General features: G+C 48.1%; 1 protein-coding gene across 1 annotated transcript; it reads left to right on the top strand.

Moving 5' to 3' along the window:
* Positions 1-276: 276 nt before the first annotated feature.
* Positions 277-13443, top strand: ZNF513 (zinc finger protein 513). The gene is made up of 4 exons (XM_077489363.1): positions 277-412; positions 6278-6409; positions 10400-11011; positions 12533-13443. The coding sequence occupies exons 1-4, from the start codon at positions 373-375 to the stop codon at positions 13246-13248; spliced, it is 1500 nt and encodes a 499-aa protein (XP_077345489.1). The 5' UTR covers positions 277-372; the 3' UTR covers positions 13249-13443.
* The last annotated feature ends 3378 nt before the right edge of the window (positions 13444-16821 follow it).

The raw sequence follows: 16821 nt of genomic DNA, 5'->3' as shown, positions 1-16821 counted from the left end.
CGATGTGGTCACTCTATCAGCGTTTATTAAAGCCGCCGCTAGGGGTCGCAGTTTTACACACACGCTGATGTAGCCACACCTCTACAATGCGGGGGCGGGGCCAGAACTAATAAAGGCCGAGAGGCTAGCTTCCCCTCTCCGGGTGGATTGAAGGGGAGCGGGGACAGCGGGTTCTTTTGTGACGAAGAGACGCCGGATTGGTCGTTTCAAGTGTAGGCGTGGAGGAGGAGGGGGAACCCGAGGTCATGTGACTCGTAGGAGACGAGAGGGGCGTCTCCGTCTTAGAACTACACCTCCCATGAGGCAGCGCGCCACCGGAAGTACACCGGCGATCGCAGCTGTACGGACCGGAAGTGCCGGAGAGAAGATAGAATGCCGAGGAGGAAACAGTCCCACCCCCAGCCTGTGAAATGTGAGGCATCTGAGACCTCGTACCTCCCTCATATTACCATCCCCCAACATACTGCACCCCAGTACTGACCTTCCCCTACCTGTCCTCAGCCTGAGACACCTCATATTACCACCCCCCAATACATTTCATATTACCATCCCCCATTACACCTCATATTACCACCCCCCAATACATTTCATATTACCATCCCCCATTACACCTCATATTACCACCCCCCAATACATTTCATATTACCATCCCCCATTACACCTCATATTACCACCCCCCAATGCATTTCATATTACCACCCCCCATTACACCTCATATTACCACCCCCCCAATACACCTCATATTACCATCCCCCATTACACCTCATATTACCATCCCCCATTACACCTCATATTACCACCCACCAATACATTTCTTATTACCATCCTCCATTACACCTCATATTACCACCCCCTATTACACCTCATATTACCACCCCCCATTACATTTCATATTACCATCCCCAATACACCTCAGGTTACCATCCCCCACTCCCCCTCAAATTACCAACCCCCAACATACTGTACTCCATTACTGACCCTCCCCCACCCACCCTCAGCCTGAAACCCCTCATATTACCTCCTCCCCCTACACCCTCCAACTGTCCTGAGACACCACCCTAATATTATCCCTCCCAACCCTCCTCCACACCACCCAGCCAATCATACACAAGGACCTCCCCCCAATCCCGCCCCCTATATCTCTATATCTCCATACTGACCCCTCACCCCACATATCCATCCTTCTATTTACCCCCCCATCACATGTCTATCCTTCTGTCTATCCCCCCCACCCTTATATCTGTTGTTCTGTCTATCCCCCCCCCCCCCCCAACCACCATATATCCATTCTTCTCTCTATCCCACCACCCAAACATCTGTCCTTCTGTCTATGGCCCCACCCAAAAATGTGTCATTCTACCTATAACCCCCCCCCCCCCCCCCACACTATATATCCATCCTTCATTCTATCCCCCAAAGACACATCTGTCTACCCCCCCCCCCCCCCACACACACACACACACACACACACACACTCACTTATCTGTACTACTGTCTATAACACCCCCAACCACCACCTCCAACATATCCATTCTTCTCTCTACTCCCCCCGTATATATCCATCCTTAATTCTACCCCCCCCCCCACCCCACCCAAGGCATAGCAATCCTTCTGTCTATTGCTCCACCCAAATATGTGTCGTCCTGTCTATCCTCCCCACTATATATCAGTCCTTTTGTCTATCCACCGCAAGACAGGTCTGTCCTTTTGTCTATCCCCTCCCCCCACCCCATCAAATACACGTCCTTCTGTCTATTCATTCCCACCCACATAACTGTTCTGTCTACCCCCCCAACCCTCATAACTGTTCGCCTGTCTATCCCCCCCAACTCTCATAACTGTTCTCCCGTCCTTCCCCCCCCCCAACCCTCATAACTGTTCTCCTGTCTATCCCTCCCCCCAACCCTCAAACCGGTTCTGTCTACTCCCTTTCCCCCCAACCCTCATAACTGTTCTCCTGTCTACGCCCCCATCATAACTGTTCTCCTGTCAGCCCCCCAACCCCCCTAACTGTTCTCCTGTCTACCCCCCCCCCCCCCCCCCCAACTCTCATAACTGTTCTCCTGTCTATTCCTCCCCACCAACCCTCATAACTGTTCTGTCTACTCCACTTCCCCCCAACCATCATAACTGTTCTCCTGTCTACCCTCCCTCCCCCCAACCCTCATAATTGTTCTCCTGTCTATCCCCCCCAACCTTCATAACTGTTCCCCTGTCTATCCCCCCACAACCCTCATAACTGTTCTCCTGTCTACCCCCCCCCCCCAACTCTCATAACTGTTCTCCTGTCTATCCCTCCCCACCAACCCTCATAACTGTTCTGTCTACTCCACTTCCCCCCAACCATCATAACTGTTCTCCTGTCTACCCTCCCTCCCCCCAACACTCATAATTGTTCTCCTGTCTATCCCCCCCAACCCTCATAACTGTTCTCCTGTCTATTCCCCCCAACCTTCATAACTGTTCCCCTGTCTACCCCCCCAACCTTCATAACTGTTCCCCTGTCTATCCCCCCCTCAACACTCATAACTGTTCTCTTGTCTACCCCCCCCCAACCCTCATAACTGTTCTCCTGTCAATCCCCCCCAACCATCTATCCCACCAACACATATCTGTCCTGTCTATGCCCCCCCCACACCACACATGTTTCTGTCTAGCCCCCCACCACATCCGTATGGGGGGGATGCCCCCTATCCACATTTCTGTCTAGCGCGCCACCCACATATATATATATGTCATTCTGTCTATGCAGAAGGATACATATGTAAAGAGAAGGATGGATATATGGTGGGGGGGGGGTTAAACAGGACAGTCATGTGGATGTGGGTGGTATTGACTGAAAGACAGATATGTGGTGGGGGAATTGGATAGACAGATATATGTGTGTTGGGGGGGGACAGATATATGTGTGTTGGGGGGGGGGATAGATAGAAGGACAGATATGCTGGGGGGATAGATCGAAGGACACATTTTGGGTGGGACAATAGAAGGACAGATATGTGGATTGGGGTGAGGGTGGACAGGATAGACAGGAGAAATGATATGGTGGGGGGGAGGTACAGAAAGATATGTGGTAGAGGGATAGACAGGACAGATATAAGAAGTATAGATAAGTGTGTGTGTGTGTGTGTGTGTGTGTGTGTGTGTGTCGCCTCCATCTTCGGTAAGGAAATCAGGAAATTAAGCCTTGCAGCTTCACTTCCTGGTTCCCTACTGCGCATGCGCCAGTCGTGCAGCACAATCTGAATGGTCCCTGCTGTCTTTGGGACTCCTGTGTGTCCCAGCAGACAGCGTGGTGGGACAGGAAGAGGCATAGACTCCCGTGGGAGTTTATGCCCGGAAGTGGGTGCAAATACCTGCACCCCCCCCCCTCCCCCCTGAAAGGTGCCAAATGTGACACCGGAGGGAGGGGGGTTTCCGAAAAGCGGAGGTTCAATCTTTATGTGAACCTCCGCTTTAAGAATAGTCACCCCCCCACCCCGTTTTTCAAGGGACCAAAAATAATTGGACAATTGAATCAAAACCTGTTTCATGGCCAGGTGTGGGCTACTCCTTCATTATTTCTTCATCAATTAAGCAAGTAAAAGGTCCCGAGTTGATTCTAAGTGAGGTGTTTGTATTTGGAATCTATTGCTGTAAATAGGGATGAGCTCGGGCGTGTTCGCACACTACACATGCAGAGCCCGCCAGGAAGTCGGCGCTGCTCTAATCACAGGCAGTGAGACATTTCCCGATTGCTGCAGCCGCACACCCGGAAAATGTCTCACTGTCTGTGATCAGCGCAGTGCCGATTTTCTGGCGAGCTCTGCACGTGGAGTGTGTGAACATGCCAGAGCTCCTCCTTAGCAGTAAACCTACATCATGCGTTCAAAGGAGCTGTCCATGCAAGTGAAACAGCCCATTATAAGGCTTCAAAAACAAAACAAATCCACCAGAGAGGTAGCAGCAACATTAGGAGTGGCCAAATCAACAGTTTGGTACATTCTGAAGAAAGAAGAACGCACAGGTAAGCTCAGCAACATAAAAGGTGCTGGATGTCCACAGAAGACAACAGTGGCGGACGATTGCAGGATCCTCTCTATCGTAAAGAGAAAACCATTCACAACATCCAGACAAGTGAAGGACACTCTCCAGGAGGTGGGTGTATCACTGTAAATTTCTACAATCAGGAGAATACTTCATGAGAGCAAATACAGAGGGTTCACCACAAGGTGCAAACCATTCATAAGCCTGAAGAATAGAAAAGCCAGACCAAAAAACATCTAAAAAAGCCAGACCAGCTCTAGAAAAATAATTCTTTGGACGGATGAAACTAAAGCCTCATACACACGATCGGACTTTGTACAAACTTTCCCATGGATTTTTGTACAAAGGGCGTCGGCCGTGAACTTGTATTGCATACACACGGCAAGACTTTTTCAGCCAACTTTCACCAAATCACATGGTTTTTCTGCTCTTTACTGCCACCTTTGGTCAACTTCTCTATTGTTTAATCTTTTGCATTGGTTCTGAGCATGCGTGTTTGTACCTTGTACAAAAGTCTGATGGTTTTCTGTACACACGATCGGACTTTGCTCCATCAAACTTTCGTTGTCAGAAAGTTTGTCCGTTCGCACAGCCAACAAAAGTCTGGTGAAAACCGAAAAAGTTTGTCCGATGGAGCGTACACACAGTTGGATGTTGCCTTAAAACAGCTAATTTGCATATTTGTTGTCAAAAAGTCCAATCGTGTGTATGGGCCTTAAGATTATTTTGTACCAGAATGACGGGAAGAACAAAGCGAGGAGAAGTGCATGTTCCAGCTCATGATCCAAAGCATGCAAAGTTGTCATCTGTGGTCACATGGAGCTTGCAGTGTGATGGCATGGGCATGCGTGGCTTCCAGTGGCACTGGGTCATTGGTGTTTATTGATGATATGACAGAAGCAGACGGATGAATTCTGCAGTGTTTAGAGATATATTGTCAGCCCAGATTCAGCCAAATGCAGCAAAGTTGATTGGACGGCGCTTCACAGTACAGATGGCCAATGATCCAAAACACACTGCAAAAGCAACCCAGGAGCTTTTGAAGGAAAAGAAGTGGAATATTCTGCAATGGCTGAGTCAATCACCTGATCTCAACCCAATAGAGAATGCATTTCACGTGCTGAAGGCAAAACTAAAGGCAGAAAGACCCACATATGAACAACTGGAGACAGCTGCAGTTAGAGCCTGGCAAAGCATCAGAAAGGAGGAAACCCAGTCCTTGGTAATGCCCATGGGTTCCAGATTTCAGGCAGTCATTGCGAGTAAAGGATTCTCAGCAAAATATTAAACATTAACATTTTATTTATGAATATATTCATTTGTTCAATTACATTTGAGCCCCTGAAAATGGAGGAGGGGGCTGTGTATAAAAATGGTTGCAGTTCCTAAAATCCGTACTTGATATTTATGTTCAACCCCTTGAATTAAAGCTGAAAGCCTACACTTCAAATTCATTTGGATTGTTTCGCTTTAAATTTTATTCTGGCGGCATACAGAGTCAAAAGTATGAAAATTGTGCCTGTGTCCAAATATATATGGACCTAACTGCATCTTTACTCCCGTCTTGGGGCGGCACAGTGGTGTAGTGGTTAGCACTCTCTCCTAGCAGTAAAAAGGGTCGTTGGTTCGAATCCCAACCATGACTCTACCTGCCTGGAGTTTGCATGTTCTCCCTGTGCCTGCGTGGGTTTCCTCCGGGTACTCCGGTTTCCTCCCACACTCCAAAGACATGCAGGTAGGTTAATTGGCTTCTGTCCAAAAACTGGCCCTAGTATATGAATGGGGACCTTGGATTGTGGGCTCCTTGAGGGTAGGGACCAATGTGAGCGTGCAATGTACAGGGGTAGGGACAATTGTAGACACTCTCAGGTTGAACTGGATGGATTGGTGTCTTTATTCAACCTTACTAACTATGTAACTATAACACCCCCGCCACTACCATGAACATATCCATTCTCCCTCCATAGCCCCCCTCCCAAATATCTGTCTCTTTGTTTATCCCCCCCCCCCCCCCGACCCTCGCAACTGTCCTTCTGTCCATCCCCCCACCATCTGTCCTGTCGCTAACACCACCACCAACATATTCATTCTTCTGTCTATACCCCCACCCCATCCGTTCTTCTATTCCCCCCCCCCCCCCCCACATATCTGTCCTTCTGTCTATTCCCCCTTCACCACGTATACATTGTTCTCTCTATACCCCCCTACCATCTGTGTCTGCTCTAATTAATGTCTCTCTCCAACTTGACAGGCGGTGGAGGGGCGGAGCCTTTAGGTTCTGGCGCCAGCACTGTTGTCCTGGAGTCAGATCTTCTCCTGAGTGATGATTTAGAGCTGTGTGATGGCACTGAGCGTCTTCTCTCCTTATCCCGGGACTCGGAGGGTGAGTCTCTTCCCTCCCTAATAGGGTGCTGTATACCAGAAGAGGGTGATTGTCTCCTCCCCATAGGGTGCTTTATACAGATGTGTGTGCGTGTGGAAGAAGCGCAGCGCTGGTGCGATATCAAATTGGAATGAACAACAACCTGATATAACGGCATACTCCGTACAATGACCTTGTGTGCAAGTAAAAGGAGTGCTAATGGCAGATCAGATCTATATTCTATAATGGAAGGGTCATACAGTCCCCATATAGTCTCATAGGCAGAAGTGAGAAAACATTAACTTGCAGCAGTGAAAGACCGGTAATGTAAAGCATTCGTGAATAAATATCAATGTCCATAAACAGGTATATATGACGGCCTGGTGACGTGAAATAAATGCTTGATGCAGACACTTTTGTCAGTAGATAATCCACCACCAATCCATATATAAAAGGCTTACCAGAAAAGTTGAACCCAAATAGGCGTACACCTAATGAGTCAGTAAAGCTTGTGGTGTACTACACCCAGGGGAATCGTTCGTCGGCACATACAGCATCCAGTTGGGGGTAAGAGTCGTATGGTCCTTGACAGCAATTTGGTGACGATAAAAATCGCTTTGTAATATAAAAAAAAGTATGGAATGTGACGCAGTGGCAACAGCAGAGCACTCCAGGCGCGTTTCGTCCAATAAGACATCATTATTAGACGAAACGAGCCGGGACGGGCTCTGCTGATGCCACTGCGCCACATTCCATATTTTTAATACTCTACGGTAGAGTATTAAAAGTATGGAATGTGACGCAGTGGCATCAGCAGAGCCCGTCCAGGCCCGTTTCGCCCAATAAGACATCATTATTAGACGAAAACCCACCGGGACGGGCTCTGCTGATGCCACTGCATCACATTCCATACTTTTAATACTCTATGGTAGAGTATTAAAAGTATGGAATGTGACGCAGTGGCATCAGCAGAGCCCGTCCAGGTGCGTTTCGTCCAATAAGACATCATTATTAGACGAAACGCGCTGGGACGGACTCTGCTGATGCCACTGCGTCACATTCCATACTTTTAATACTCTACCCAGGGGTAGGGAACCTCGGCTCTCCAGCTGTTTTGAAACTACAAGTCCCATGAGACATTGCAAGACCCTAACAATCACAGGCATGACTCCTAGAGGCAGAGGCATGATGGGATTTGTAGTTTCAAAACAGCTGGAGAGCTACCCCTGCATCTACTCTAATACTCCATACTCTAGAACAGGGGTCTCCAAACTGTGGCCCTGGGGCTGGATGTGGCCCTTTGCTTGCCTATATCCGGCCCTTGGAGCACTATTCCATCCACTGACACCAACAACAGGGAATCATTTTTGCTGCTGACACCAACAATGGGGCACTGTTCCTCCAACTGACACCACCAAAAGGGCACATTTCCTTCCATTGACACCAACAATGGGGCACTAGTCCTCCCACTGACACCAAAGCTATGGTATTTATTGTTTACTCCCACTGGACATGTTATTTTCCGATTGCCACAGTCCGGCCCCCCTAAAGTCTGAAGGACAGTAAACTGGCCCTCTTTTTAGAAAGTTTGGAGACCCCCCCCCCCCCCCCGCTAGAATATAGATCTAATCTGCCATTAGCACTTGTTTTACTTGCACACGAGGTCATTGTACTGAGTTTGTAGTTATATCAGTTTGTTGTTCATTCCATTGATATGACACCCAGCGCTGCACTTCTTCCACACACAGAGTTTTCACATTTTGCAAATTGTCCTTTTGCTGTGTCAGCTGCTAATATATCATTTAAAGAGACAGCGTGGTCCACCTGCTCCATATATTTGCTTTATGCAGATATATAGATATAATATATATAAAGGCCTCAGCTGCATAAGCATAGGTCTGCATATATAGTATCTCCCAAAAGTGAGTACACCCTCACGTTTTTGTAAATGTTTTTTTTCATGTGACAACACTGAAGAAATGACACTTTGCTCCAATGTAAAGTAGTGAGTGTACAGCTTGTATAACAGTGTACATTTGCTGTCCCCTCAAAATAACTCAACACACGGCCATTAATGTCTAAACCGCTGGCAACAAAAGTGAGTACACCCCTAAAGTGAAAATGTCCAAAATGGGCCCAAAATGTCAATATTTTGTGTGGCCACCATTATTTCCCAGCACTGCCTTAACCCTCATGGGCATGGAGTTCACCAGAGCTTCACAGGTTGCCACTGAATTCCTCTTCCATTCCTACATTACGACATCACGGAGCTGGTGGATGTTAGAGACCTTGCGCTCCTCCGCCTTCCATTTGAGGATGTCCCACAGATGCTCAATAGGGTTTAGATCTGGAGACATGCTTGGCCAGTCCATCACCTTTACCCTCAGCTTCTTTAGCAAGGCAGTGGTCGTCTTGGAGGTGTGTTTGGGGTCGTTAACATGTTGGAATACTGCCCTGTGGCCCAGTCTCCAAAGGGAGGGGATCATTCTCTGCTTCAGTATGTCACAGTACATGTTGGCATTCATGGTTCCCTCAATGAACTGTAGCTCCTGTAATGGAAATTTGTAGGTTCTGTATATAATTGTATTCTATTTTATATGTATTGCACACTACCCTCACTGTGCACACGGCACTAATAATGTTTTCAGTACATGTTTTGCATTCTTTCGAGTCCTGATTAGAATTAGCCTGCCTATGTAACGCCCCTTGTTACCATAAACGTACAATTGTAATATTAATGTGATACCTACGTAATCATGTGTATAAAAACCTTCAAATGCGTCATAATAAAGGAGAACGGTTATTTGGAAAGATGCTGAGCGTATCTTTTGTGTCTGTTCCCTACTGCAGTAGTTATTATTAATTTGGAACCGCTAATCAATATGAGGATAGGAGTTGCCTATCTATAAAATATCCATTTCACTCCCCAGTGCCGGCAGCACTCATGCAGCCCCAGACCATGACACTCCCACCACCATGCTTGACTGTAGGCAAGACACACTTGTCTTTGTACTCCTCACCTGGTTGCCGCCACACACGCTTGACACCATCTGAACCAAATAAGTTTATCTTGGTCTCATCAGACCACAGGACATGGTTCCAGTAATCCATGTCCTTAATCTGCTTGTCTTCAGCAAACTGTTTGTGGGTTTTCTTGCGCATCATCTTTAGAAGAGGCTTCCTTCTGGGATGACAGCCATGTAGACCAATTTGATGCAGTGTGCGGCGTATGGTCTAAGCACTGACAGGCTGACCCCCACCCCTTCAACCTCTGCAGCAATGCTGGCAGCACTCATACGTCTATTTCCCAAAGACAAACTCTGGATACAAAGCTGAGCACGTGCACTCAACCTCTTTGGTGGACCATGATGAGGCCTGTTCTGAGTGGAACCTGTCCTAATAAACTGCTGTATGGTCTTGGCCCCCATGCTGCAGCTACAGGGGTCTTTCAGGGTCTTGGCATTCTTCTTATAGCCTAGGGCCTAGGCTATCTTTATGTAGAGCAACAATTCTTTTTTTTTTTTAGATCCTCAGAGAGTTCTTTGCCATGAGGTGTCAAGTTGAACTTCCAGTGACCAGTATGAGAGAGTGAGAGCGATAACACCAAATTTAACACACCTGCTCCCCATTCACACCTTAGACTTTGTAACACTAACGAGTCGCATGACAACGGGGAGGGAAAATGGCTAATTGGGCCCAATTTGGACATTTTCACTTAGGGGTGTACTCACTTTTGTTGCCAGCGGTTTAGACATTAATGGCTGTGTGTTGAGTTATTTTGAGGGGACAGCAAATTTACACTGTTATACAAGCTGTACACTCACTACTTTACATTGTAGCAAAGTGTCTTTTCTTTAGTGTTGTCAAATGAAAAGATAGAATAAAATATTTGCAAAAATGAGAGGGGTGTACTCACTTTTGTGAGATGTGTAGATATGGACAGTCGGTGTTCAGATTGTGGCTGCTTTCGTCAGCTCCTGGGTAATTATCTGTTCTATATTGTCCCCACAGATTCGGTAGAAAGTAAGTTGGAGATCCCGCGATACCCGCTGAGTGAGGATGAATATTCGGCATACCAACCGCTCAGCACGGACAGCGATCCAGAAGAGGCAGGTGTGGGGGGTCTGCCATCTCCCTGTGGGCCCTGCGAGACAACGGAGAGCAGCCGCTGTCAGTACCTGGAGAACCACGAGGCCTCCTCCCCCCAGGACGTGACCTCAGAGAAGGAGAGGCTACTCTTCTCCTGTCGCCTGTGTCCCTTCTCCACCCATTACTCCAGCCACCTCAAGAGGCACATGAAGACTCACAACGGGGAGAAGCCCTTCCGATGCCCGCACTGCCTCTACGCCTCCTCTCAGCTTGTCAATCTCAAACGTCATCTTCTGACCCACACCGGAGAGAAGCCTTTCCATTGCGAGCTCTGCACCTTCTCCTGCAGCAGCCCGGGCAACCTGAAACGCCACCAGAAGGTCCACACTCAGGACAAACCCTTCACCTGCCACCTGTGCCCTTACCGCTGCAACCAGAGCCGCAATCTGAAACGCCACATCCTGGCGCACCGGAGGGGGCAACAGAAGGAAAGGCGTGAAGAGGACAAAGAAGCGAGGAGCAGCCCCCCTGATGGTCAGTTCCAGGACTCATCACATCTCATCTCTGTCCCACCCTCCATGATATGCCCATGTACCCCGACCAAAGGTGACTGTGATGCAGAGTCTGTCCCTCCCATTGCAGGGTGACATAAATGCAATAATCCCCTGACTACGTCAGGGGAACACAATGGGTTATTGTGAGACATAATGCTGCCCCCTAGGATGACACACACAGCAGGGACCTCTGTGAAATAGTTTTCCCCACCTAAAGAAAGATAAGAAATAAGCAGGATAGACATGGAGTATGCTCCTCCCATTACAGGGGGACTCAAACTAGAACTGTGGGCAGCTCCTCCCTCTGCAGGGTGACTATGATGGGGATCAACAAGACATGGAGTCAGCCTCTCCTCCCACTGCATGGTGACTGAAACAAGACCTCTGACACAGCATGAGACCTTGTCTGCCCCTCCCACTGTAGGGTGACGTGGAAGGGATCAGCATGGTGACAATGAATGGAGCTACAGGACATGGAGTCAGTCCCTTCTCCCACTGCATGGTGACACAACTGAGACCTGTGTTCCTCCCACTACAGGGCGGCACTGCATGGATTCGTAAGACCTTGTCTGTCCTTCCCACTACAGGGTGACACAGCATCGACCTGTAGGACCTTTTTAGTTCTTCCCATTAGATTGACACCGCATAGACCTGTAGGACCTTGTCTGCCTTCTCACTGCAGGGTGACACAGCATGGACCTCTAGGACCTTGTCTGTCCCTCCCACTGCAGGGTGACAGAGCATGGACCTTATATGCCTCTCCCACTGCAGGGTGACACGGCATAGACCTGAAGGATCTTGTCTGTCCTCCTGCTGCAGGGTCATAGCATAGACCTGTAGGGCCTTATATGCCTCTCCCACTGCAGGGTGACACGGCATAGACCTGTAGGATCTTTTCTGCCCTCCCACTGTAGGGTCACAGCATAGACCTGTAGGACCTTATATGCCTCTTCCACTGCAGGGTGACACAGCACGGACCTGTAGGGTCTTGTGTGTCCTCCCACCACAGGGTCACAGCATAGACCTTTTCTGCTCCTCCCAATGCAGGGTGACACAGAAAAGATCAGTTAAGCCTGGGATTCTTTCCCTCCCACTACAGGGTGACTATGAAGGGAGCTAGAGGACATGGAGTCAGCTTCTTCCACTGCATGCTGACCTAAACAAGACCTGTGAGGCAGTTCCTCCTACTCCAGGGTGACATGAGATGGACTTTTGAAAACTAGTCTGCCACCTCCCAATTACTCCCATCGCATGATGTCTCTAACCACTCCCACTACAGGGTGATACAGCATGGACCCTGTAAGACCTTGTCTGCTCCTCCCACTGCAGGGTGAAATGAAAATGGTCAGTTTGCTCCTCCCATATGGAGAGAGTTTCCATCCTCAGTGTCTCTCCCTGTTGGTAGGGCCATCCTCCCCATCTCAGGTGACATGTTGGGAGATCCTCATCATTCCTCTGGTGTCCCCAGCCTCATCTAATGTTTCTCCTCCTCTCACTGCAGATGTGTCTGCGGCAGCCCTGGCCCTCCCGGTGACCTCCGATGACCTGGAAGTCTTTCTGCCAGCTTGTGTCCACTTAAGCCGTGCTCCATCCTCACCCGTTCTGCAGCCTACGGCAGATGACGGCCTCCCGGAGCTGCTTTTCCCCTTCACGTGCCGCTCTTGTGGCACAGTTCTGGATGAAGGCAGCCCTCAAGATGATGATGGCGAGATGGATGGACAGTTCTGCTCCCGTTGTAGCTCTTCGGGGAGCCCCGACAAATGCTTTTCCTGCGTCCTGTGCCCGTTTGTCACCCACTACCAGAACCATTTATCCCGCCACATGAAAACGCACAGCGGGGAGAAGCCCTACAAATGCCACCTGTGCTCCTATGCCTCGGCACACTATGACAACCTAAAGAGACACCAGCGGGTTCACACTGGGGAAAAGCCCTACAAGTGCCAGTTGTGTGACTACGCCTGTGGCAACCTCGCCAACCTAAAGAGGCATGGGCGCATCCACTCCGGGGACAAGCCCTTCCGCTGTGGCCTATGCAACTACAGCTGTAACCAAAGCATGAACCTCAAACGTCACATGCTGCGTCACACTGGCGAGAAGCCGCTCCGCTGTCCGCAGTGCCACTACACCACTGGCCACTGGGACAATTATAAGCGTCACCAGAAGACGCATGGACACTCTGGAGGACTCAATGAGCCCCCGAGGTCTGACGGATCTTAGAACCTTTAACTGTTCTGCACAAGTTGGTTTATAGCGCAGCCTAGTATTCTGCGGCATAAGTGTAAGCTCCTTGGGCTAAGGCTGGCCGCACAGTACTGTCCCCCTCTGTTATGCTGTATGTTCTCATATTGTGAATATTATGGAGTATTGCATGGCTGGTTCATGTGCTCGTCCCATAAACATTCCAGGTTGTCAGACTGAGTGGCACTAATTTATTTATGGTATCCCATGGTGCAGAGTTGTGTCCCCACACGTCCTATCCTTTATAATGCTTGGTGAAGCATCCTTCTCTCACACCTCTTATTCTATCCAGTATTGGGTGGAGCATCCTTCACCAACACCTAGTCCAGGAAAATGCAATTAGCGGACCTCCAGCTGTTATAGAGTTACAATTCCCATGAGGCATAGCAAGACTCTGACAGCCACAAGCATGACACCCAGACCCAGAGGCATGATGGGATTTGTAGTTTTGCAACAGCTGGAGGTCCACTAATTGCATATCCCTGAGTCCTAGTCTATCCAGTGCTGGGCGGAGCATCCTTCTCTGACACCTATCTAGTGCAGGGTGCCTGCCCTTACACCTTGTATTCTATCTAGTTCTGGGAGGAGCCTTTGGGGGCCCATGCACAAGACAGTACACCATGTATTTTAGCTACACATTACCATATTTTTGTTGTCCAATGGACTTATCAGTGATCAATCAATAACACAGACATGTTCTTATCAGTGACTGATCAGTAATGCTGATGTTCTTAGTGACTAATAAATTATTCTGATATGTTCTGTCACCGTATTGGAGACCGATTAATAACGCTAACGTGTAATTATCGGGAACCAATCAATAATGCTAACACATTCTTATCGGGGACTGATCAATAATGCTAACGTGCTATCAGTGACCGATCAATAACGCTAATGTGTTCTTATCAGAGACCGATAAATAACGCTAATATGCTCTTATGAGAGACGGATCAATAACGCCTAAAGTGTTCTTATCGGAGACCGATCAATAATGCTAACATGTTCTTGTCAGATGCCGATCAATAACGTAAACATGTTCTTATCAGAGACAGATCAATAATGCTAAAGTGTTCTTATCAGAGACAGATCAATAACACTAATGTGTTCTTATCGGAGACTGGTCAATAACACTAAAGCCTCGTACACACGGTCGGACTTTCCGAACGTGCAATCGGATCGTGTTATCGGAAAATCCGATCGCGCGTGGGCTCCGTCTGACTTTTTCCGTCAGGATTTCCAACACACAAAGTTTGAGAGCAGGATCTAAAATTTTCCAACAACAAAATCCGATCGTTTAAATACCGATCGTGTGTAGACAGTTCCAACAGACAAAGTGCCACGCATGCTCAGAATAAATTACCAGACGAAAGCTATTGGCTACTGACCCGTTTATAGTCCCATCGTACGCGTTCTACATCACCGCGTTCAGAATGATCGGATTTGCTGACAACTTTGTGCGACCGTGTGTATGCAAGACAAGTTTTAGCCAACATCCGTCTGAAAAAATCTGATGGATTTTGTTGTCGGAATGTCCGACCGTGCATACAAGGCATTACATGTTATCGAAGACTGATCAATAACGCTAACATTTTGTTATCAGGGACCGATCAGTAACGATAACATGTACTTATCGGAGACAGATAAATAATACTAACGTGTTCTTTTTGGAGACTGATCGCTAATGCTAACGTTCTTTTTGGAGACCGATTAATAACGCTAACGTGTTCTTATCAGAGACAGATGACTAACGCTAAAATGCTCTTTTCTTTATCGTACATCATGGGATACAGAGCAGTATGGTAATTACTATGTGGGTTATAGACCACCTTCAGGTGATGGACACTGGCACACCTTAAACAGGAAGATGCCTCCCTATATAACCCCTCCTCCTATCAGGAGTACCTCAGTTTTTTTACCAGTGTCTAAGGTTTTGGTCACGAGTGAAGATGTGCTCTTAGGAGCTCCAGGAGGGATCCTTGTGGGATTTAAATAGCCTCCATAGACCGTATACATCCAAAGTGCCACTGAGGCCAAAGTGGATGCTACCCGGGCCTCGTATACAAAGCACAAGGTTTTGCCTGTAATGCCTCTCTTTGCAGGGCTGGACCCTGGGACCGAGGACTTTTTGCTCATGCTACATTACCTAAAGTTTTTCCTGGCGGGGTGCTTTTACAGGTCTATGGGAGTGGAACCCCGATAAAAAGGGATACACAACCTTTATTTAAGCAGACTCTTTCTCCTGTGCCAGGGGCATCTGCCTCTAGGCAGTGACCACAGCCTCCACCTTCAAACTCTAGAGGAAAACCTCAGGGTCAGGCCCAGGCACAAAAGAAGTCCTGGGGGCAGAAACCTGTAAAACAGAATTCTAAAGCCTCATTATGAAGGGACGCCCCTCCCATCCCTCGCCAGATTGGGGGGAAGACTTCTGCAATACTCAGAAATCTGGCAAGAGGAAACTCAGAACAGATGGGTCATCGCCACGGTGTCTCTAGGGTACAAACTAGAATTTTGGGAGTTTTCACTGTCTTGTTTTTTCTGAGGTCAAGCATTCCCAAAGATCCATGCAAAAAGCAATCTCTGTTTCGGCACTAGATCAATTACTGGCTCAGGGGTGATTATACAAATCCCCACAGAAGAGCAAGATTTGGGGTTTTATTCAAACCTCTTTACGGTACCAAAACCGAATGGAGATGTCAGACCCATTCTAGATCTAAAGAATCTAAATCAGTTCCTGAAGATCCGCTCCTTTTCCATGGAGTCGATCAGGTCAGTGGTTTCTATCCTTCTTTTTCAGTCTGTAGCCTTGACCTTCGAGCTAGCTACAGCACCCCGGCTGTTTACAAGAGCTCTGGCCCCACATCTAGCCAGGTGAAGGGCACAGGGCATAACAGTCTTGGCATACCTAGATGATCTATTGCTAATCCCAGTCGGTAGTTTGTTTGGAGCAAAGCATACGCATTACAATCAAATACCTGAAAAATCTGGGTTGAATTCTCAAACTAGAGAAGTCTTCCTTAAAACCGCTGAAAAGGCTGGAGTACTTGGGTCTGATCATAGACACAGCCCAGAAAAAGGTGTTCTTGCCTCAGGCATAAGAGAGCTGGTGCAGATGGTCAGGTCGAAAAGAGATCCCTCCATTCGCCTTTGCATGAGGTTGTTAGGAAAGATGGTGGCTTCATTCGAAGCGGTTCCATTCGAGAGTGTTACAAAACAGTATCTTGTCTGGATAGAACAAAATGGTTCAAGCTCCAGATTTGCCAATGCGGCTGTCCCCAAAGGTGTTCCAGAGCCTCAGTTGATGCTCGGTATCCGGGAATCTGCAGAAGGGAAAAACCTTCATACCAGTTACATGTAAAATGGTAACGACAGATGCTAACCTTTCAGGTTGGGGAGCAGTACTGGAAAAGACAACTGTCCAGGGACAGTGGTCCAGAACCTAAAAAGCCTTGCCCATCAACATCTTAGAGATTTGGGCAGCGCGTCTGGCTCTGAAGCCCTGAACATTCAGGTTATAGGATTGTCCTGTCAGGATCCAATCCGACAATGCCACAG

This window comes from Lithobates pipiens, unplaced genomic scaffold (assembly GCF_037356315.1).
Source record: "Lithobates pipiens isolate NorthernLeopardFrog02 unplaced genomic scaffold, aLitPip1_a1.2 Scaffold_18, whole genome shotgun sequence".
Classification (NCBI taxonomy): domain Eukaryota; kingdom Metazoa; phylum Chordata; class Amphibia; order Anura; family Ranidae; genus Lithobates; species Lithobates pipiens.
Note: the sequence above shows the minus strand (reverse complement) of the source record. Positions and strands in the feature narration are given on the sequence as shown.

Excerpts from the sequence above, each read along its gene's own strand:
- ZNF513 (XM_077489363.1), top strand. The coding sequence starts at position 373 with ATGCCGAGGAGGAAACAGTCCCACCCCCAGCCTGTGAAAT. Across the intron at positions 6,410-10,399 it reads CTTATCCCGGGACTCGGAGG|ATTCGGTAGAAAGTAAGTTG; the intron begins GTGAGTCTCTTC and ends TTGTCCCCACAG. Across the intron at positions 11,012-12,532 it reads GAGGAGCAGCCCCCCTGATG|ATGTGTCTGCGGCAGCCCTG; the intron begins GTCAGTTCCAGG and ends CTCTCACTGCAG.